This window comes from Canis lupus, chromosome 4 (assembly GCF_048164855.1).
Source record: "Canis lupus baileyi chromosome 4, mCanLup2.hap1, whole genome shotgun sequence".
In the NCBI taxonomy this organism is placed as follows: Eukaryota; Metazoa; Chordata; class Mammalia; order Carnivora; family Canidae; genus Canis; species Canis lupus.
Window position 1 is genome coordinate 68,524,347 of NC_132841.1, and position 22,403 is coordinate 68,546,749.

General features: G+C 36.3%; 1 protein-coding gene across 1 annotated transcript in view; it reads left to right on the forward strand.

Moving 5' to 3' along the window:
• OXCT1 (3-oxoacid CoA-transferase 1) overlaps positions 1–22,403 on the forward strand; it is a 134,103-nt gene that overhangs the window by 65,673 nt on the left and 46,027 nt on the right. Inside the window, exons 9-13 of the mRNA XM_072824756.1 lie at positions 1,180–1,294; positions 3,522–3,616; positions 5,698–5,746; positions 11,030–11,102; positions 11,707–11,782. Of these exons, the coding sequence (XP_072680857.1) occupies positions 1,180–1,294; positions 3,522–3,616; positions 5,698–5,746; positions 11,030–11,102; positions 11,707–11,782 (408 nt within the window). The remainder of the gene's footprint in view (positions 1–1,179; positions 1,295–3,521; positions 3,617–5,697; positions 5,747–11,029; positions 11,103–11,706; positions 11,783–22,403) is intronic.

Consider the following 22,403-nt stretch of genomic DNA (forward strand, 5'->3'; position numbering starts at 1 on the left):
GTGCCACTGGGGCCATTCGAGATGATAGGGAATTAGAGCTGAATGGAAAGTCTTGCTTTGGATTGTAGTAGGAGCTTCTCGTGTGTCCATCCTAAGAGGACATGATTGTCTATGTTATTGTCCAGCTCAACAGTGACTTGTGTTTACAAAGTGTATATCACGAAGTTATGGTATTCTCTAGGCTGTCTTCTAGTCTTCTGTAACTCTCTTAGTTTACAATGCATAGTTTTGACTGACTGCCCTAGCATTGAGGTTTTAGCCTGGCTGCACTTAGTGTTTGATTATCCTGAAATACCTGTCTTGAAGATGCTTTGCACTTCATAAAGTCCAGAACATCATTCCCATTAGCATCAGGCACTGGGTAGCTGGTGGATATGAGATTATGTCAGTAATCTCCAGGAGCAGTGGAGGTATTCTTAGGCTACTGAGGGCATGAAGAATGCTCAGCTGGGCCAGAATTGATATCAAGATTCACAACTGTCTAAAGTATAGCAACAGAATAGATATCCAGTAGGAGATATTGGGCAATCAGAGATACCTTCTGCCATGTTTCAAAGACATCTTGCAATTTAATACTAATGTCAGGGGTCTCAGGAGAGAAGATGTGGGACATTTGCAAATAGGAACCAGAGTCTATGTCAAGGAGATTTAGTAATGGAAGTAGTTTCCTGGCTAGTTTCTGGATATTTTTATGATTCCTGTGATGCTCTTGTAGCAAAACCAGTCCAGACTCTGCAGGTGGAAATATGCAATTGCCAGTAGCAACACCTCATAAAAAACATTCTGACAACCCTGCAAAAACAGAGTCCCAAGGTCTGTTCCTTTTCTTTGTTCTGGTTCAATCTTTGAGCACCTGAGAATTCAGTTTCAGAAGTCTTAAGAGTGATAGTAGTAGCAGTCAATGTGACAGTAACAGGAATTATTTGCTTCAAGAAACAGAACAAGTATATCTTCTTCTTCAAACAAATCTGACCTCTTTCACTTTCTAAAACATTTCTGTCATCAAATACCACCCATGTTATTCTTTTAAAAAAAAACCTCTCTGTTCTATTGTAGATTTACCTCATAGTAGTAATGGGAGAGACTTAAATTTTTTTCCAGTAAAATTTTATATTTCAGCAGTGATAAAATACAAGGTATAACTCAACTATGAGTAATCTATTTCTGTCTATTTTAAAGCGTTTATCAGTCCGGAAAGAGGAAGATGTAAAAACCAAATCCGGTAAACCTGGAGATAATGTAAGGGAACGTATCATCAAGCGGGCAGCTCTTGAATTTGAGGACGGCATGTATGGTATCCTTTACCTATTCTGGGGCTGGACGGAGACATAGCCCTCACTTTTTCTATATTCATCAGCCTACTGGGCCTCCTGCTTAGTGATTCTTCTTGCTAGTCCACTGTAACTTTTAAAGCAGTGGCTCAATTTTTACAAAATGTGGCATATAGCCTAAAGATATCAAGATCTATGAAATTGGAATTATAATGTTTGCCTTCTTGAAACAAAAGGGCAATCAAAATTTGCTTAGCTATTTTCTAATATACAATGGATTTCAGTACAATTTGGCATTTTGCTAAAGGTTATTGGGAAAAGAGATTACCCAAGATGAGAGTTTCAAATCTCAGAAGTACTAGTTACAACAGTGCTATTTACTTTCTCTGTGTTCTGACATTTGCATACTCATTGAAACATAAGATCCAACTTCTTAACAACCCTGGTTTCCTTTGACAAAGATCCCAGGAGTGTACCTTTTTATGTCTAATGCTTTGTAAGAGTATTCAAGGAATGATTCAAATTCTGCTTTAGATACTTTGTCAAAAAAAATAAAAGAGGTAGGTTGAGATAATTTAGTACAGTTATTTGGTTTTTGACTGTGTTTAACAGTGAGTCTCTTGGCCATTTTGCTCATTTTCAATATGTCAAACATTGAACTATACAATAACAAATATTGCATGTAAATACAAATAGTGTTTGATAAAATAAATATTTGTTGAGTGGTAAATACACTAAAGCCATAGTTAAAGGCCTAAAGGAGGAGCTAAAAATAGGACAAAAGTGTCTACGTTCTATGAGCTTCCCCCACCCATGAATATCATCATTCAGACTGATCCTGACTGGGGAAACTCTTTTTCTACTTTATTTTTACCTCTACTGTTTTATCTTCCTTTGTTTCCCAGTTTATACCTTGTGTTATGGTGAGAATTCACATGGGAGAGGGGAATATAATAGCACTTCCTCTTTAGCTCCTGTGTCTGCAAGATAAAACGTCAACCAAGTTAACTTAGCCATGAAAGCTGGCCCTGGGTTTTCTTCTGACCCCTAGTCAGTTGTTTTCCCAGTAACATTTAAACACTGACTATATGATAACACTGATTTTAGGTAACAATGGCTTCTACATGTTCTTTATTCACTGTTCTTGTACAGCATATGAAAAATACTTGCTAGTTGATATAAATGGTCTTTTCATACCACCCACTTTTTTTTTCAATCCAGAGTACACAGACTTCTTTATGCCTGATATTTGACCCACTAAAAAGCATTAACAAACTGGAAAAATTATAGAATATGATGAAAGAATTCAGGCAGTGTCTTGGTTAATTGAATCTTCCTGCCAGCCTTCATTGTCTCTAATATTGCAGCATATACAAACTTTATTTTTTCTGGCTCTGATGCATAAAGATCTCACTGTTACTGAAATCTCATCAGAGCGCCATCATTCTTTGCACTAGTTCTGGTGAGTACTGCAGTGTGAGGTGGTGGTGGACAGCATGAACAGCAGTTCCAGGCAATGTGAGTATCTCTGATCTGGTTAGCCTGCTTGTGTTGAGAGGCAAGATTAAATCTACACCATTCAGACAAATTAGGACCCAATCACTTTAGGAAGAAGAATCAAATTCTCAGTTAGCTCTTTGATGACTTAGCTCAGCTACTTTTTATATGGTCTCAGTTATATTCACTGAAACTTGGACACCTCCTCCTCCTTCTTTATATCTTAGAGAAGATTCAGTTTCCAATGAATGTTATCTCAGTGACCCAAAGGAATCATTACGGCTTTAGACAGACATTTTGGTATTGTCAGAAACTTTCTTTTTAATTTAAAAATGACAGCCATTTTTGAGAATATTAAATCATTGTCATTTTTAGTTGGGAGTTTTGAATAGTGAAAATTACTTTTAAACAAAGGTCAAGCCATGTTTAATAATATGTCAGGCATAATAAGTCATAATACACCAGTTCAAATTTGCTAAGCACATTAATGAAAATAAAATATGTCTTACAATAAAAATGACCTCTGAAGCTACTACTTTGATATCTTTATAGGAAAGCATATTAATGTTATTGGAATTAGGATTTTCTTTTTAAAAAAGATTACAAAATAGCACCTAGAAGGTGATGGGAGAATGTATTCCATGATTACATTCAGAACAAGTGCCTTTAAAGTTCAGATTTATACATGTGGCAGATTTATGGCATAATCTCTCTACCTTTTATTCGGTGGACCTTAACATCTTTTTTCCCCAGCTAATTTGGGCATAGGGATCCCGCTTCTAGCCAGCAACTATATCAGCCCAAATATCACAGTTCATCTGCAAAGTGAAAATGGAATCCTGGGTTTGGTAAGGCAGAAATTAATGTTTTATTTATCCATTCTTGATGGAAAAATGAGATAGTCCATATAGTAAAATCTTCTGAGAGTAGTTAGCTTAAAGTTCTCAGCATTATTTTTAAGGTGTCTGACCCCTTCTGGCTGTTCCTCCTGGGTCAGTTTGTCGGTGTGTTCCTGCTTCAGAGAGCCCTCACAGTGTCCTGTTTACATAACTTTCTTTTGTGTGATTGGACAAAATAATGAAGGTTATCATTCATACAGAATTTATTAAGAATTCTGTAGTAAGCAATGACCGATAAAACTCTGAATGAGAAACTGAAAAGTAAGGTTTTTGCTTGAGGAAATGAGAAATTTTTTGACAGTTGATTAATTCAAAAAGTTCTTACCTGATTATTTTGAGGCCATGTTGTTAAAAAGGGAAATTTATTTTCTCTTCCTCAAGATTAACCCTGCAAATGAGTTCAACATTCTTATAGAATTTGGACATACTTTTAATTCAGTCCATAATAATAAGAAATACTTTTGCTTCCTGGATGACATTTTTTATGTAATATTAAGTATTGGCAGACATTATTTATAGTTTGGCCTATTTATAAGATTTCTAATCTTCTGTTCTCAGTAGATCTTAATTATTATTGTATTAAAAATTGTATATAGGGAAAGTGTGTATCTAGTCTTTAAAACATAAATAATGAGGGGCATCCGGGTGGCTCAGTGGTTGAGCATCTGCCTTCAGCTCAGGTTGTGATCTCGGGGTCCTGGGATGGAGTTCCACATAGGGCACCCTGCAGGGAACCTACTTCTCCCTCTGCCTGTGTCTCTGCCTCTGTGTCTCTCATGAATAAATAAATAAAATCTTTTAAAAAATAAAACATGAATAGTGATCATTAACATATAGTTAATACTGATTGAGGCAATAATCATGACCATCCTTAAAAGCATAGAACTGATATAAGTCTGGATAAAAGATTCATATTGAAGTCGAAGACTCACATATCTTTAAAATGTGATTATTTATAGAGACTGGTTCTCTCATTTTCAAGACAAGGGAAATGAGTTGATATGTATTATCCATGGTCGGTGTTTAAAGGGAAAATTTACGTAGTTCTAAAACATTAGTTGCTACTTCAGTTTATTTAAATGATAGTGTTTAGTCTCCCTCTCTTTTTCTTTTTTTTAAAGATTTTCTTTATTTGAGATAGAGCTAGCAAGAGAGAGGCAGAAAGAGGAAGAGAGAGCATGAGTGGGGAGAGATTATTTTGAGGCTGAGGGAGAAGGAGAAGCAGGTTCTCTACTGAGCAGGGAGCCTGACTTGGAACTTGAGCCCAGGACCCTGGGATCATGACCTGAACCAAAGGCAGATACTTAACCAACTGAACCACCCAGGTACCCCCACGGTCTTTCTTTTAAAAGTATGTTAGAATTTCCCAGCTCAGATTTCCTCACTCTTGGTTCTGTCTTATGCCTTCCCCCTGCCTTTTTCCATTTCCTCCTGTTTCATTTACTGTATCTTATGTTGTTATGAAACTACTCACCCCATTCAAGTAATGTAGATGCCTTATAAAAATACATACAAAATTAAAAAGCAAAACTGAGAGTAACCAAGCAAAGGGAAAATATGGGCATCAAAACTTAGGTGTTGTGAGAGATAAGGTCCAAATTAGAACTTTTAGATACTGCATACCTAAAGGATGAAATTTTGCCTCTCTAGGTCCTTCTAGTCAAATAAGGCAGACATTTTTTATTATAGTCACTGATACTACCAGGAAGATTTATGAGTAACGTTGACTGCATAGTAGGTACTAAATAATTACTTTTTGTTTTACTGACCTATATTTCTAATAGCTCAAATTTTCTTTCAAACTTTGGTTATTTTTAGGACATAATTTTTATTTATCATAGTTATTAGTATAGGAAAGACTAATCAATATGAGAAATAGCCATGAAAATACTGGAATTATTTTTAAAAGGTTCACTTCAAGTCTTTTGATAGGAATTTCCTACCGTTTTTAGAGAAGTTATTTATGCTACGATTTTAGTGTATAATTCAGTGAGAAGCTTCTTTTACTAATTCAGTGTGTGCTTTCCCAGGGTCCGTATCCACTACAAAATGAAGTTGATGCAGATCTAATCAATGCAGGTAAACTCCTTCATCACATGTTTTTCTAGTGTTTTCCTTTGCTGTTAATTTAGTTCTTTGCCGAATAAGAGAAAGGAGTTGGACTTGATTCTTTGTCTTTTTCCCGGAGCGTGCTCCATTGTGTTTTTCACTGAGGCGGGAAGAGAAGCCTTCCTAGTCTCTTCTTTGCCTGGTTTGCTCATAAGAGATCATCTTTTAGTTAGAGAAGACTAGGATAGGGGAGAAATTGCAGGTGGAGCTACGTATAATGGCACCCAGGCTGAAAAATGTCTGCCTTTTTGTGATGAGGAGGATGACAAGTGGATCCAGAGGCCAAAGAAAAGATCTGTCACACTGGGATTTTTATTCTGAGCAATACTTCATCATCATTGAAGGAGAGCATCCTTCAAAGGTTCAAGGATATTTAAGGATTTATTCTGCCACTAAGTACAACCCAGTGATGTGAACAATAGTTTTTTTTTTTTTTTTTTTGAACTGGCACTCTAGTCTCTCTTCTTAACTTGCACATTTATATGCTTCGCCTTTTATTTGACTATGACATAGAGTTGCATGTAGTAAGAGCAGCCCAGAGGGGGAAAAAAACCAGGCCAGATCCTTTGGCCATCATTGCTGCCCATACTTGAGGCAACACTGCCACCTTGTTGGGGCTGAAGATTATCTTAGATTGGGGCTCCTCATAAGAAGTGAATTCTTATATTCCAGCATGATTTTCTTTACCTTTTTACTCTTCCTCATTCTACCCCCACAAAAGTATTACTCTTCACATTCAAAAGTAGTACATGTAAATCTCAGAAGAGAAGCAATATTAGCTGAACATAAAGGCCAGATGCCATGTGGAATTGATGTTTGATACTTAGAATTTTTGGAAGTAAAACCGCTTCTGGTTGAATAGTTGAATTAGCTAACATGACTCAACCCTGAAAGGCCCACTGTGATAAAGCAATGACATTTAACTAAGGCTGTAATTTAATTGTACTGTACCCTTTAGCAATAGCTCATTGATCTGTGAAAATATTTGCTGCTTGGTTTAATTAATTTATGATGTTAGTGAGTTATTTGCAAAATGAATAACTTCATTTTCCAAATTTTCGGCCTGAGTTCATAAAACCCACTTTCCTTAGAAAAGTAGTTAATCTTTTCAATGATTATTGGACAGTAGGCATTTTTGATTCCACGAGCTTAAAAGTAGCTCAATCCTACTGAAGCCACTAGTTTAATATTTTAACTCCCCAAATACCATGTGTAACCTTAGACTGCCTTGTTAAACAATAATTCATTGCTTTTTGGGAAGCTAAGCTACAAATCCATTTACTAATATTTTAACTCTTTGGTCAAAGTTCTGTTCAGGATTTATGTTGCTTTGGATTTTGGAGAACTGCCTAAATTAGGGAGGAAATACTTTGAGTGAAAGAACCCAGAATACATATTGGTAGTCTCCTCAACTCCCCAAATTTGTAAGTTACCTGGAAGATTAGCCCCTTGTTTGTGTTAATTTAAAAAGATTTCTATAGAAATCTCTTGGAATGAATACAAAAAGTTCTATTTCTAGCTATAATCAGTGTTTTAAAATAACTATTTCTAGGTATCCCTTCTAAATAATAATCTCATAGGTTATGTAGAAATAAATTATCACCGTATGGCACTATTTGGTTTGGAGCATACTTTTTCATACTTATTATACCATTTGAGCCTCAAGTGAAAACTTATACAGATTGGGAAACTGAGGCCCAAAATAATAATATGCTATATACCCAAGATCCCATTGCTAGAGACTGGACTCACACACAGTATCCTGGCCTTTTCCTCTACACATTGAGTTATACCCATTGCTGACCTAAGTTTTACAAAGGTGCAGAAGGCAGTGCTTAACAGCAGCTTTTCAGAGGTCCTGTTAGGATTTGCAGTATTCCGATGCAATTGTGAAATTTCCACTGAGTCTCACATTTTAGCTTTCATACTAATGTACATTTTGCATTCTTCTCCATTTCTTAATTGTCTTTTACTATACCAATGGTGTTTAAAATGACTTACCTTTAATTGAAACTGCTTTAGAAAGAATGGCCACATTAATCTCATGAATAACCTTATAAATATCCCTGGCCCCTGCCATGTGCCTCTAAGGGCAGTGGTTCTCAGTGAGTAAGTGGGGGTGATTTTACTCCCCTGGGGATATTTGACAATGTCTGGAGACATTTTTGATTGCGAGTGTTATTGTCAAGTAGCAGGTAGAGGTCAGGGATGCTGTTAAGTTATCCTACAATAACTGGAACAGCCCCGCCTCACAGAGTTCTTCAGCTCCAAATGTCAGTAGTGCCTTCTCTAGAGGCCCTTGTGCCACAACTGAAGAATCATGGACCTGCAGACTAAGGTACAAACAGTATAGCATTCAAGATCTACCTGATAGTCACACCTGCCCTCTCCAGCTTCATCTTCCATTACACCCGCAAGGATTTCTGTATCCACCCATCCTGGACTACTGGTTCTGTTCTGATTATGACTCATGCTTTCCTTCTTCCATGCTTTTGCTCTTCCTCTGCCTGTCACCAGATTTTTTTTTCTGTCCCCTTCTTTTTTCATCCCCATCTCCTTGACAGTAATTTCCTATCAAAATGTGTTATTCCTGTTCTTCCAGTTCCAGTTCATTTGTCCTCTCCAGATCCTTCTGTGGTTCAGAAATGCCCCTCCTTTGAACCTGTAACGCATCTAGTGTCTCACATTTTGCTTCGTAATTATTCATGTGTATTTATATCTAGCTGAATAGTATATTCCTTTTACTTTAGGGCATTGGTTCTTAAAGTGTGGTCCCCAGACCTTCAGCCTCAGCATCAGTATCACCAGGGACTTATTAGAAATAGAGATTCTTAGGCCCCATCACAAGCCTATTGAATTACAAACTCTGGCAATTCAACTCAGAGATCTGTTCTCCATGAATTCTCATAGATGTTAAAGTTTGAGAAGTTTTGGGTTAGGTCATCTGTGTTTGGTTTGTAACACTGTTCAAGGCACATAGGAAATATTTATTTAATATTGAGTGAATGACACATGCTAAATCATGAGCCAAAGGACTCCATAAGTATGAAATTAAATAGCTGTTTTTGCCAAAATATTGTGAAAGTATTTAGACATATACAGAGAAAAACTGGAGGAAACAAAAATCAATCAGGAATAGTCAAATAAGAAAGTTCTTTTTCTTTAAAATATTGATTGTATGTTGATTATAGTTATTTCTTAACAAATTTGAACATTGTAATTGAAAAACATGGGTTCAACTTTAGGATATCTATTTTTATTTAGATATTGTATATATAAAAATACTGACAACTAACTTGGCTTCCAGAGAATGTAATTTATAACATGCCAGAATGTATTAGCAGGTGCCTGACAACTGTTTTTTATGAGAGTTGTTTTCTGTGCTCTTAAATAAAACTATGCTCCATAAATCACATGGGGAGAGTCAAACCTCTCTCACTGATCTCCAAGTTTCCTGTGAGTGGCAAATAATGCCTTCTATGTACGGTCAGCTGGCAGAGATTGCCCTTTGGAAGTCATTGTGATTTAGCACTTGGAGAACAAAGAATTGAGATTTTTATGTTTCTCTGCCTTTTTTTTTTTTTTGTCCTACACATTCTTGCTCCTTGTTTATCTACCTCACAGGACCAGTAAGGAACAAAATTTGCTGGATAAGGAAGTTGTGTTAGGATCAAGTTTAGTTGTGTTATGCCTGTCCTGAAACCTCCAGCTCCCAGGCTGGGTGTATAACTCTGCCATATAAACCAGTTGTTGGATCCTGTAGTATTTATCCCTAGAGGGGCGATGGCATTGTCTCTTTTATAAGTAGGTTTGAAGTGATGAATAATAAAAATGACAGTAATAAAAGCTTATGTTTATGGAGTCCTTTCTTTGTGCCAGGTGCTATGCCTGCATTATTTCATTTAATCCTCCAAATCTTATGTGCTTCTTAAAAGCCCCTACTGACCACAGCAGAAAGTATTTTCCAAACCTTTCATCTTTATAGTACTTTGAAAGATGTGAAAATGTTTCCCCTATTTAGAATCAAACCCCTTTGGGGAATAAATATTTCAGCATGATATATAAATAGCCTCTTTCTCTCTACTTGTGCTCAGATGGAGAGGGATATTGATAGAATTTAGCTTTCAGGCAAGGCTTGAGAAGCGGAGCGAACAGCTGTGTTGCACACCTGGGCATGCATGGTCTGACCACTCTGGTCCTGTTGTATCTGGGAGCTTTTCTCTCTTCCAAACCTGGAATCATAACTCTTCTTCCCCTTCTTTTTGACTGCTTTGTTACACTGGGGTAACGCATGGAGTGTTCTCATACAATTGACTTCTATTTGCCAAAGTAGCATGTGAGCATTTTTCTAGTTAAGATCAGAAGCTTCCTTCTAGGCAGTGTACACACAGAAAATGGATCACAAAAAGAAAGCAGCTGAAATATATGTCAGGTGATATGATTGGTTGTTTGGGGACTGGATGACCCTGAAGATCCTGTCCAGCTCCGAACTTTCATTCTGAACTATAAGTTTTGGAAGAGGTCTTCCCAAGAGGACCTCTTGGAAGTTACCATTAAATATGTGAGGCAGTATTAGGGTGCTATTCCCTGATCTCATCAAAGTCCTATGATTTTATGAGAAACTTACAGGAGCAAGAAAGGAAACATAAGGCAGAGAGAGAGAGAAAAAGAAGAGATTCAGGCCTAATGATATTAAGGAAATAAGGGGCACCTCACTTTCTAGATTATTTCTTGATTTCTAAGAAATATCTGAGGAGCAGATATTTGTGTCCTTCCCTTCAGAGTTGGGTTTCTTCATGCTTTTTCCACAATCTCTTTGCTCCAGTGACTTATAGCAGCACTCGATCCTGACAGGTGCATCCCAGGGACTCCTTTTCCCTCACTCTCATCAGCATTTAGCAGGGAATTGTGGAGGGAGTGGGGCTGGGGGCAGGTAGGAATGTTTAGAAGCAACAGGGGGTGCTTTATCTGTAGAGAATTTCAGAAACAATAATAAAATTAAAGTTGGTTTGCTTTCTGTTATCACCATGCAGGGGCAAATCTGAACATTGCCACTGACGAAGTACTCCTCTTCATAGGGCAGCAGTGCCCACTGTGTCCCCCGTGCCCCCATTGACACTGTGGTTTGGTTAAAGAGGCCTTAGTTCTTTAGGAAACAGAGAAGGTAGAGACCTCTCTCTGCATGATTTCTACTCTTAGAAATCTAATAGCTTTTTCTTTCCTTTGTTTCCTTTCTTATGTATGTGTATTTAGGCAAGGAAACAGTTACTGTTCTTCCAGGAGCCTCTTACTTCTCCAGCGATGAATCATTTGCGATGATTAGAGGGTATGTGACAACGGAGCCCCTCGTGTTCCACATGGTATGGAATGGACTGAGTCATCCCCTGAACGTGTTAGCAAGGCTCCAAAACGTAACCACATCTCCCAGCCAGAAAATGGTCATAGCTCATTCAGCTGCACCAAGATGTGAAATTATTCACATTGAATGTTGGGAATTGGAACATTGAGCTCACAGTTATTAAAAGAACCCCCCAAATGGAATCTATATCTATGTGCTGAGAATACCAAAGTCAACATTTTTAAAGTTCTTTCTGAGGATCCCAACATTTCCTACAAAATTGTGTTTTCATTTTCTAGCTAGCGTTTCCCTTCAAATCAAGCCACATTCCCCTCACGGAGGGAAACAAACGCACTGTGTACACCTGTTTTTAATTTGGTTTTGGAGACTATTTAGGCTATAATTTTTTTTAAAGAACTCTTAATGGTTATTTCTCTATATCAGCTTGAGCTGATTGATTTGGAAATAGGTGTTGGTGGGAGAAAGCAAATTTATTTTGGAGGGTATAGAATTATTTTAATTGCTGGCAATTTCAAGCAAATGGGACATAAAGCTTGTGAAGTTTGCTTTATATTTCCTTTTTCTCTCTCAGGGGGCATGTCAATCTAACAATGCTCGGAGCAATGCAAGTTTCCAGATATGGTGACCTCGCTAACTGGATGATACCTGTAAGTGGACATTTTTCTTTTGAGTTGTGCCTGGGTTGCCATAATTATTTTTTAAGAAAAATCTTGTTGCATTGCTGTGCTATATTGTTCTACAATATAATGTAGAAATAAGGACATATTTTAATAATGACATTTAATATTTTAGTCAAATTTTGGTAAAGCAGCTACTGAGAACTATTTAACTTTGCTTATTTACTGTCTAGTTGCGACTAAAAAGGTAAGATCAGGGCCAAAACCTAATTTTCCATGAGGAACAGAGAACTGGGGAAGATTAAGAATAAGTGGGTTAATTCTGATAAAAATAAGAAATACCAATATTTGTTATAGCTAAATTTTTATAATTAGAAAGAACAATTAACAAGTTCATTAATTTTATGTTAATTCTATATTTTCTTATGGTGATTAAAAACCTCTCTTGATCGGTCGATCATAAATAATCATTCACATTGTCTTACCTCATAAGTAATCAATCACATTGTCTCCTGTAATGGAATACAAATCTTATGGTGTTTAAACATGCTTGTGAAATGCAAACAATTTTCATTTACTAACAGCCTAAATCAAGGAAAAACCACTTAGAATCAGCTTTGGAAGAAGGACTATAATCAGTAGACTTAATTTATGAGTGTGTTTTGTTATGTTCCAGGTTGTTGCTTTGTGATATGTGTATGGCAACAAGATATAATTCATGTCTGTGATTATGAGCTCATTTTGGTTGGTAACTCAAGTTATACTTTGTGTGTACTTAAGGATTTGTGTGGTTTTTCTGTATTGTCAGCCAAAAGGAATTTGTTTAAATAACTGATACTTGTGTTCTATGATTTGAGAGTTTTTCTGAAATCTTATATTTTTTCTCTAGTAATTTCTTGGGGAAGGTAGATTAATATACTTGATGACAGTGTTAGATTGTGTTTAGCTCTTTTGATCTAATATACCATTAAATATTATTTTAAAGTTTGAATAATGATTAAAGTCCTAGTTCTCAAACTTCATTGCATATTAGAATCACTTGACAGTTTTAAAAAATATTATGATCCCAGAGTTTCCAATTTAACTAATAAGGGATGTAGCCTAGGCACTGGGCATTTTAAAAGCAACCTTGGTGATTATATAGCCAAGTTTGAGAACCAGAATATTAAAGAATAATCATAAGTCACATTTAAAACTTAAGGAAAAGGGGCACCTGGCTGTCTTAGTTGGTAGAGCATGCTACTCTTGATCTTGGGGTTGTGAGTTCAAGCCCCACACTGGGAATAAAGTTTACTTAAAATAATAAAGTGTAAGGGAGAAATATGATTGAACCATTAAAATAATAAGAACCTTAGTAAATTATGGAATATATTGTTATTTTTGTTTAAAAATATTCATCATTCTAAATCAGCCATCAAGAGTTGACATCAGGGAAAATCTCCTGAATGTTGTACAGTGAATCAGATTGACAGTTTATGGGAATACTTATTTGTGTAGATAATGAGAATATATTTTTATTTTTAAAATCTAAAAAAAGGCCATATGGCGTAGTAGAAGGAGTGTAAAAATGTAAGCCCTGCATTCTAGCCCTGACTCTATGCAGTAACCAAGGTGTGATCTTGAACATGTCACTTAAATTCTTCATGTTAAACCATCCTTATCTATAAAATGAGGAATTGAGACTAGATGATTTCAGGTGTCCTGTCTGGCTCTCATAGCCTAGTGATGAAGAGCAAGGGCCCTGTAATGAGACAGATGTGGGTTGAAACCCAATTTTTGTCACTCACTAGCAGTGTAACTGAGGCATTGCCTGCTTTTCTTCATCTGTAAAATGGGAATGATAGAATACTACCTACTTTATAAGATTACATAAAGAAGTAAATGATACAACGTATATGAAGTACTTAACACTTTGTATATGATGTATAGGGGTTGATGCATACTTCAAACTAAATAAATGGCTTGTTATTATTTAAGAAGGAGAAGTTGGGGGTACCTGGCAGAAAGGGAATAGAATTAGTTACTATGAACAGAAACAATAGAGATTTAAATATGCCTATTTCTCTGGACTGTTAACAAGTTTTGAAATCAATTTGCACAGTGGTCATGAGTATGGAGCAGAATAATGTTCAACAATGTTCAACACATTTTGCCTTCAGGGAACATGGGCATCTTTAAAAAGTCAGTGTATGTTTTGTTTATATTATAGTTTAGCACATGGGGAGGCTAGAAGCACTCAGAGTATGCATTCTGTAGTTGCCCTATGAAGGAAAGATTTTTCAGTATATATCACATTTTTACATATCCTGTGAGTGATTAAAATATCAGTGTTTGTTACTTTATACTCTTCTTAATACTCTAAGAACTTATGCATTTCCAAATGACTGGACCTAATAGGGCAGTGATGGAGAACTCTGGAGGTCTAAAGGAACAAAAACGAAGCATGAATTGTATTCTTGTGTCTGTTTCCACTCTTCTTGGTAGTGGAAGTTGATAATGTCATTTCTTTTCTTTTCTTTTTTCTTTTCTTTTCTTTTCTTTTCTTTTCTTTTCTTCTTTTCTTTCCTTTTTTCTTCTTTCTTTCTTTCTTTCTTTCTTTCTTTCTTTCTTTCTTCCTTCCTTCCTTCCTTCCTTCCTTCCTTCCTTCCTTCCTTCCTTCTTTCTTTTTCTTTCTTTCTTTCTTTCTTTCTTTCTTTCTTTCTTTCTTTCTTTCTTTCTTTCTCTTTCTTTCTTTCTTTCTTTCTTTCTTTCTTTCTTTCTTTCTTTCTTTCTTTCTTTCTTTCTTTCTTTCTTTCGAGAGAATGTGAGCAGAGGGCAGGGGTGGGCACAGAGGGAGGGGGAGAGAGAGAGTCTTTTACAGGCTCCTGCCTACCTAGCTCAGAAACCAACATGGGGCTCGATCTCACAAATCTAAGCTCATGACCTGTGCCAAAACCAAAAGTTGGTTGCTTAACCAAGTAAGCCACTCAGGCACCCTGGTAGTATCATTTCTGATGAGATTTTCTTTTGTTCCTTTAGTAACTGATAATCACTTTTGGATTCTTCATATGTGATGCATAATGTTTATTTTGACTCTTTTGAATGCAGAATAGCTTAAGAGTCCAGACCATGAGCTTCAGTTTGTAATAAATTTGATTTGAATTTCAGTTCTCTCCCTAACAAATCATACAATCCAGAGTACGTTTTTGTTAGGATTAATTGAAAAGAAAATGAAAGTGGCCACTAAAAGCACTGCATAGATATAGTGGCTATTATTTTTTTCTTCTTCAGTGCTCTATTGCTTAACGTTAAAGAGAATATTTGCCCTAAAGTACACTGGCATAAGCAAGACTGTGTTTTATGGAAGCTAGTACAGACTGCTTATCCTGAGTTCATATTCAAGTACCAAAAATTAAACCCTTTGAGGATGCATTTCTTGCTCTTATTGGTTATGGGTAGGATATAGCCTCTCCTCTTTAAAGTTTCAGTGAGCAGTCTATTTCTATTTGTCCCAAAGATTTATGTTGATTATTAAAATGTAGATATATTTTTATTGCAAGATCTGGCAGTTAAGAAGCTGAAAAGTTCGGCTTTATTATATCATTTTTCATTTACTTTTATCTTTTTGCTGAGTTGAATAATCTTTCAATGGTTGTAAAGCCTTGAGTTTCTCTGCATCATGGCATCTCCATCAATCATCACAATGTCAGATTACAATAAACATTAAGCTTTTAAGGCAGGTGAATGGTATGGATACTATTTGTCTTATCCTTTAATAGCTTCTTTGTATGCAGTGTTAGTCTCCTATACACAGATTTTTTAAAATTCTGCCCTGAGCATCTGAAGAGAGAAAATGTGACAAAATAGTAGTTGGCTCCTTCAAGTTCTCTGATTATCGTGATGATGGTAAAACCCCAGGCAAGCTACAAAAATGTGGACAGATGTGTAGCCCATTGAATCTGCATTCAGAACTGTTCTGGTTTTCCTAATGCCTATTTTTGGAAAACAGCTGCCATAGATTATTGACTTGTGAAGGGAAGCAGATGTGCATGAACAGCAATGGAAGCTGGTTATTGAAAGCATGCAACTGTGGCCTGCTGGACAGGGCTGCTATATGGGAGTGACACAATAGCCAAGGGCTTGCTCTTTTTGTGTGGGGAGAATTGAAACGAGGGAGTCTTAAGGCAAAGGAAGACAGGATGTATTGTGTTTGTTTTTCCCTCACATTTTAAAAATTTCTTTGTGCCTTTTAAAAGAAGAAGTACAAATTGATGTACTCATGTATGCTACATGTATGAGTGCATAATATTGGTTTGGTATTCTAGTTGTGTCTTTTTAAAATAAAGCTAACTCTCTAGTCTTCTGTTTGTACACTAAGGAGGTTTGTGTTCAAGATTTAAATGATGTTAATGATATCTCAGTAAAGCTGGGAAAAATTTAAAAATTAAAAGATTTAATCTAGTGGTTTAATTGCATCAACTATAGTCTAAATATTAAATCCATAGATGATATAAATATAGAAATATAAAGATTAAACTATAGATAAAGATAAAAACCTACAGATATAGAGATAGATTTAACATATTTGTCTTGTTCTGTAAACCATAGGTAAGGAAAATGGTGGAGAAAATATGTATATATGGTATTATGCTTTTACGCTTATTTGGTAATACTTTTACCATAGTGTAATTGTAGTGGAAAGTGTAGAACTTTGGAGTTAGACTGCAAAATACTGGTTCTGTCACCTATTAGTGGTAGGGCAGGTGATTTTATTTTGGTATACTCATTTACAAAATGATAGTGTTTAACTCATATGCTTGTTCTGGGGATTGCATTCGTTCATTCAACAAATATTTATTAGGCATGTATTAAGGGCCATGTACTGTTCTTGCCTCTTAAAGATGCAGCAGTTAACAGAACAGATGAAATTCTTTGTACTTACAGAGCTGATGTTCTAGCAGGGGTCAGCACATATGGCCCATGTGCCGTACCTGATCCACTGCCTCTTTTGGAAATAGTTTTACTGAAACACAGCCCCATCCATTCATGTATATATTACCAATAGCTGCTTTTATGCTGCAACAGCAAAGTTGAGTAGTTGGAACAAGAGACTGTATGGACCGTAAAACCTAAGATATTTACCATTTAACACTTTATAGAAAAGTTTGCCAACTCCTGCCTTAGATCATTGGTTTGAAAAGTTTCTTTTCTAATATAAGCATGTAATGGTATAAATTTCTCTCTACGTGCTTTATTAGTCACATCCTGCAAATTTTTACATATAATGTTTTCATTTTTTCTTCAAAATATTTACTGATCTCCCTTTTTTATTTTTTTCTGTGACTTAGTGGTTATTTGGAAGTATGTCATTTCATTTCCAGATATTTGGTGATTTTCCCACATAACTGTTAATTTCTAGTTTAGTTCTCTCGAAGTCAGAGAACATAATTTTATGTAGTTTCAGTCATTTTGAGTTTGAAATTTGTTATGGCCTAGGATATAGTCTGAGTGACTGTTCCAACTGCATTGGAAAAGAATGTGTATTTTGCTCTTGTTGGGTTGAGTGTCCTATAACTCAGATCAAGTAGGTAGATAGCATTCAGGTTTTCTATGTCCTATGAGTTATTGAGAAAGGAGTAATGAAATCTTAGCTATAATTCTGCATTTGGCAATTTCTATTTTGAGTTGCATTATCTTTTGGCTTTGTATATTTTAGAGCTCCATTATTGGTTGTAGGAGTACACAGTTAAAGTGGTTATACTCTTTTAACAAATTAACCACTATATCCCACATTATTTCTGGTAATATTTTGTATTCTAAAGTCTATTGTGATATTAATATAGTAACTCATATGGTATTTTTTTTCCATTCTTCTACCTGCAACTTATTTATGTCTTTATATTTAGGTGAGTTTTGTAGTTAATACATAGTTAAGTCTTTCTTCATACTTATAGAAGTCTTACAACCTCTGACTAATTGGAGGTTTAGGCCATTTACATTTATGTGATTGTCAACATGGTAGAGCTTAAATCTATCACCATGTGATTTTTTTTTTGCCATTTGCGCATATGACTTTTTTTCCTGCTATTATTGGGGGAGTCAGTGAAACATTTTTTTATGATTCCATTTTATCTTCACTATTGACTTATTTTTCTTATTTTTTTCTAGTGGTTCCTGAAGGGTTTTATTTATTTTATCTGTATTACATACCTTTTGTTTATCACAGTCTTAGTAATACCATATCACTTTACAATTAATGTATGAACCATATAACTATGAACTTCTCTTCCCTGCCGTTACCCTGTTTTGCTGTTATCATACATTTTATTCTGCATTTGTTTTAAACCCTGTGATGCTTTGTTACTATTTTTGTTCTAAACCATCAGCTCTTACTGAGTGTTATTCTATATGTTGGCAAATTGAACACCAATAAAAAACAAATTTATAAAAAAATAATAATAATAAATAAACCATCAGCTCTTTTAAAGAGATTGAAAATATGAAAAAATGTATGTGTTGTATATTTTTATTATATAGTATACTTCAGATATAAAAGTTATATATTCCTAATATTTTTGCTCTTTCCTGCCCTTCTCCTTGAAGGATCTCCTTTGATGTTTCTAACAGTGCAAATCTTATAGATGTCACTCAGGTTGATTCTTTCAATATTTGTTTTTCAACTTTGTTAACGTTAGTTGAGAGAAGGCTTTAGTTTCAGTGGAGTTAGCACCACTACTAACGTGATTTCCTTTTGAGCACTCTACCTGATGCCCCATGTATTATGAGGCCTTTCCCCTCCAGTTAGTAGGAATATGTACTGTTTCCAGACCTCTGTGAATCCTGGACTTTTTTTTTTTTTAGTTAATACCTCCTAGTGGCTCTTTTTTAGGCCTTAAATAATTTCTTCTCGTGTGTATATGCACATCGGTACTCTGCCAAAGACTTGAGGTAAATCCTTTGCAAATCTTGTGAGCTCTCTTTCTGTATAGCAACCTCTGTTTTGGTATTTTGAGATATCTAGTCAAATTCTAGTTGATTTGGTCTCTCTGAACCCAGTAGGACTACTGGGTCCTGCCTGAGTTCCCCTCCCTGCACTGGATTCTTCCTTCCAGGCAGTAGGCTGAGGCATGTACAGGCCCACTCCATTGGTTTTCCTTCTCTCAGAGATGACAGTTCTGTACTGCCTGTTTTCTCCTATCTGAAAGCTACTTTTTCCCTTATTCAATACCATTAATAATATTTTTGAACTTATAACTTATATCTTCATATATTTCTTGCATGATTTTCTTAGTACAAATCCCTAGAAGAAGTATATGTTGGTCAATTTTTTAGGGTTTTTGATGCCTAATTAATTACTGTACAGAAGAATTATCCCAATTCATACTCAGAATGTTTTCATTCTGTTACCAGTGCTGCTGTTTTTTCTTTTTATTTATTTTGTATTTCTTTAAACTGCCATCTAGGATGTCTAAAGAGCCAGCAGTGCCTTACTCCGCTGCCTTACTGCACATTTAACCTCTTCTCTTTTGTTCTAGAGGCCTTCCTTTTGGCTTTTAGCAGTTATTATCTCTTACCAAATATTGTTCAGTGCTGCTGTCTTTGGTCATTTTAAAGATCACATTCATGGTGATTATTCTCAGTATAGTGAATGTCTCTTTACAGACCACTGTAACAAGCATGTGTGTGTGTATTTTCTGTATCCAATATGTTGAACAAGCTCTACCTGTGGGATAAAATAAAAACACAACTATTTTTATCTCCCATGGTGTCTTTATTTTAGTTAGGGAAGCTCTCCTTCTGTGTGACATTTCAGCTCATTCTCTGATAATATAATAACTATCACTGGGTCACTTTAATATACAAACTCCACTTTGATTCAAGACTTAAAGAGTCCAGTTTCCTAATATTTTCTTAAAAGATCTAGTTAGTATCCTTTGTGTACACCGAACAGATGAGTGCTGATTTTTTTCAACCTATAATGATTTCACTGAACCAAAAAAAAAGGATGCCTGGTGGTTCAGTTGGTTAAGCATCTGCCTTCAGCTCAGATCATGATCCTGGGGTCCTGGGCTCAAGCCCCGCTTCGGACTCCCTGATCAGTGGGGAGTCTGCTTATCCCTTGCCCTCTGTCCCTCCCCCGGTTTGTGCTTTCTCTCTTAAAAAATAAAGGGAACGTTGCTTCAACATATTTAAAAGCAATGCATCTCCCCTTCCTATGGCTCCCCAACTAGAGGCAAGGCTGGCTGGCTGGCTGCATTTGGGAAAGGCTTTGTGTGGTGACCTGCTTTTTCCTTCATTCACCTGTTCCCCCCAGTTCACTGTTCTGCACCTACCTGGGTAAAAATCAGGAGAATGAGAAGGCAAAGAAATAGGGCGGGAAAGTTCTTACACGGTTGGTAATGCTATGAGCTGGTTCCCTGCTCTCTGGTCCTTTCAGAGAAAGTGGATCATTTTTCTTTGTGGGGGGGTCTTTGGGCCCCCCCATCTGGACCCCTTCTGCAGCATCTGTCCTAGAGAACAATGGCTGAGTGCTTCTCCTGCAGCTCCCAGTTTTATTGTGGTCCACTTCACACATAGGTTCTCATTTGTGAGGCATCCCATTGAGAAAATGTTAAGAGCATCTTTAGACAGTCCTTCTTATGACTCATACCTGGGAAGGATCACACGTTTCTTGTTCACTTTCCATAGCAGTAGTGTAGTTACTTCTCCCAAATGGTCACTTCAGCTTCCTCAGGTAGAAGTCACCATTCCCCAGTTGTGTCCAGACTCCTCTTCTAGGGGTAGGATCCTCTGGAGTTGTCATCCAGGCTGTGCTGCGGGTTGAGCGAAGGGCACACATACACTTAGCCCTCTCCTTGGTTGCTGGGGCCGAGGGAGTAGGACCACAGCATGCTTTTCTTCCAAATCCTTCACACACAATCCTCTATGCTTACTGAATTCTGATTTTGCCGAGCATTCTGCGTCTTGGAGCTTGTTTTGGACCATTTTCTCTGTAAATTCTGCTTCTGAGATCTACCTCACATCAGGTATCTCCTAGCTATAGTACTTGTACATTCATCAAAAGCAAGATAACCAAAGTTCCTATCTCTGGTTCCTGTACATCAAGACGATCCCCCAGCCTATTCTGATTCCCAGCTGTCCTAGACAGAAGAGAGGACCATGGAAGAACCTAGCCCGACACTGTTTATTCTAACTGGGAAATAAAAGCTGCACCAACCCCTAGTTTGCCGGGGAGTGGGGGGAGCGTGGGGGTGGGGGGGGTGAGAGAAGAAGAAGAAGAGGAGGGGGAGAGAGGAAGGAGTGTCAAAAAACAAACAAACAAAATTGCTCTGACCCAATGAACAGAACTTTACTTGCTGTGCCAATTTAGAGACCGATTTAATGTTTGCAAAATTTCCAAGAGCAAAGAATGATTCTTTCCTGTACAGCAATTTAACAAATGAGCATACATTTTTTAAAAGACAAGTTAGTATTTGTGAAATTTATTAGAAACATAAGCTGTTTATTATTGCTCTTTGCTTGGATACTATATTTAGTTATTCAAAAATGCTTTTATCTGTGACTATCTGGAAAACATCTTGAAAAAAAATTTTTTTAAAGATTTTATTTATTTATTCATGAGAGACAGAGTGAGAGAGAGGCAGAGACACAGGCAGAGGGAGAAGCAGGCTCCGTGTAGGGAGCCCGACGTGGGACTCGATCCCGGGTCTCCAGGATCACGCCCTGGGCTGCAGGAGGTGCTAAACCGCTGCGCCACCGGGGCTGCCCCAACATCTTGAAAATTAATCCTTAGTTTTATTATTTACATCTAACATTTTTGGGCTAAAGTATATTTATAGACTAACATATTTATACATTAGTTTTATAAGGAATTTTCCTCTTACGTGGAGGATACTGTGTGTTGGTGATTAAAAGCTATGATTAACGCTCAAAAGCCACAGCTAAATTATAAGTCTAATATTTTTACAAGGAAGGAACTAATAGCTATTGAGCACATGCCATTGGCCAGGTATTATTTATTTGTATATTTATTGTCATTTAATAGAATGTTGTGAGTTAAATATAACCATTGCTGTTATAGGTGAAGAGATATATCAGGAGTTAACTATTCAAGTTTATATATGTAACTCAGTTACGAAACAGGGATTTAACCATAGTTTCCTTTGCTCTTATTTATTTTGTATTGCACCACAGTGTTCTTTTGGGAAGTGTTTGATTAATGCCTTTCATGGTAGAAATAAAACTACCTGCAAAATAAATAAATATTCTTACAGCATTTCTGGAAGCTTGATAAATTATTGTTTCATTGTGTGGAACAAAACTTCTATTGCAATTGGAAGGATATGGGCTGTATATATGATATTAGTTCAAGCTGGAGTTTTGAAAGGTGCTGATTGACCATTTGCATGTTCTTTTTTCTGCATCTTAATCATTTTTTAAAGTTCGCACTCTCAAATTCTAAAGTCTTCACTGCCTAATCATATGAAAATAGCATAAACCTCATGTATGAAGTATTCTATCCATTTTATTTACCATTTTGTTTTAATTTACCAATTGAAGAGTTCTTTGGAAGAGTTCAAGTCTTCTACCAGGATTTTCAAAAATAATGTTAGCTTTTAATATTTGTTAAATGGGAAACATTGAAACATAACTGTAAAAATATGGGAATTAT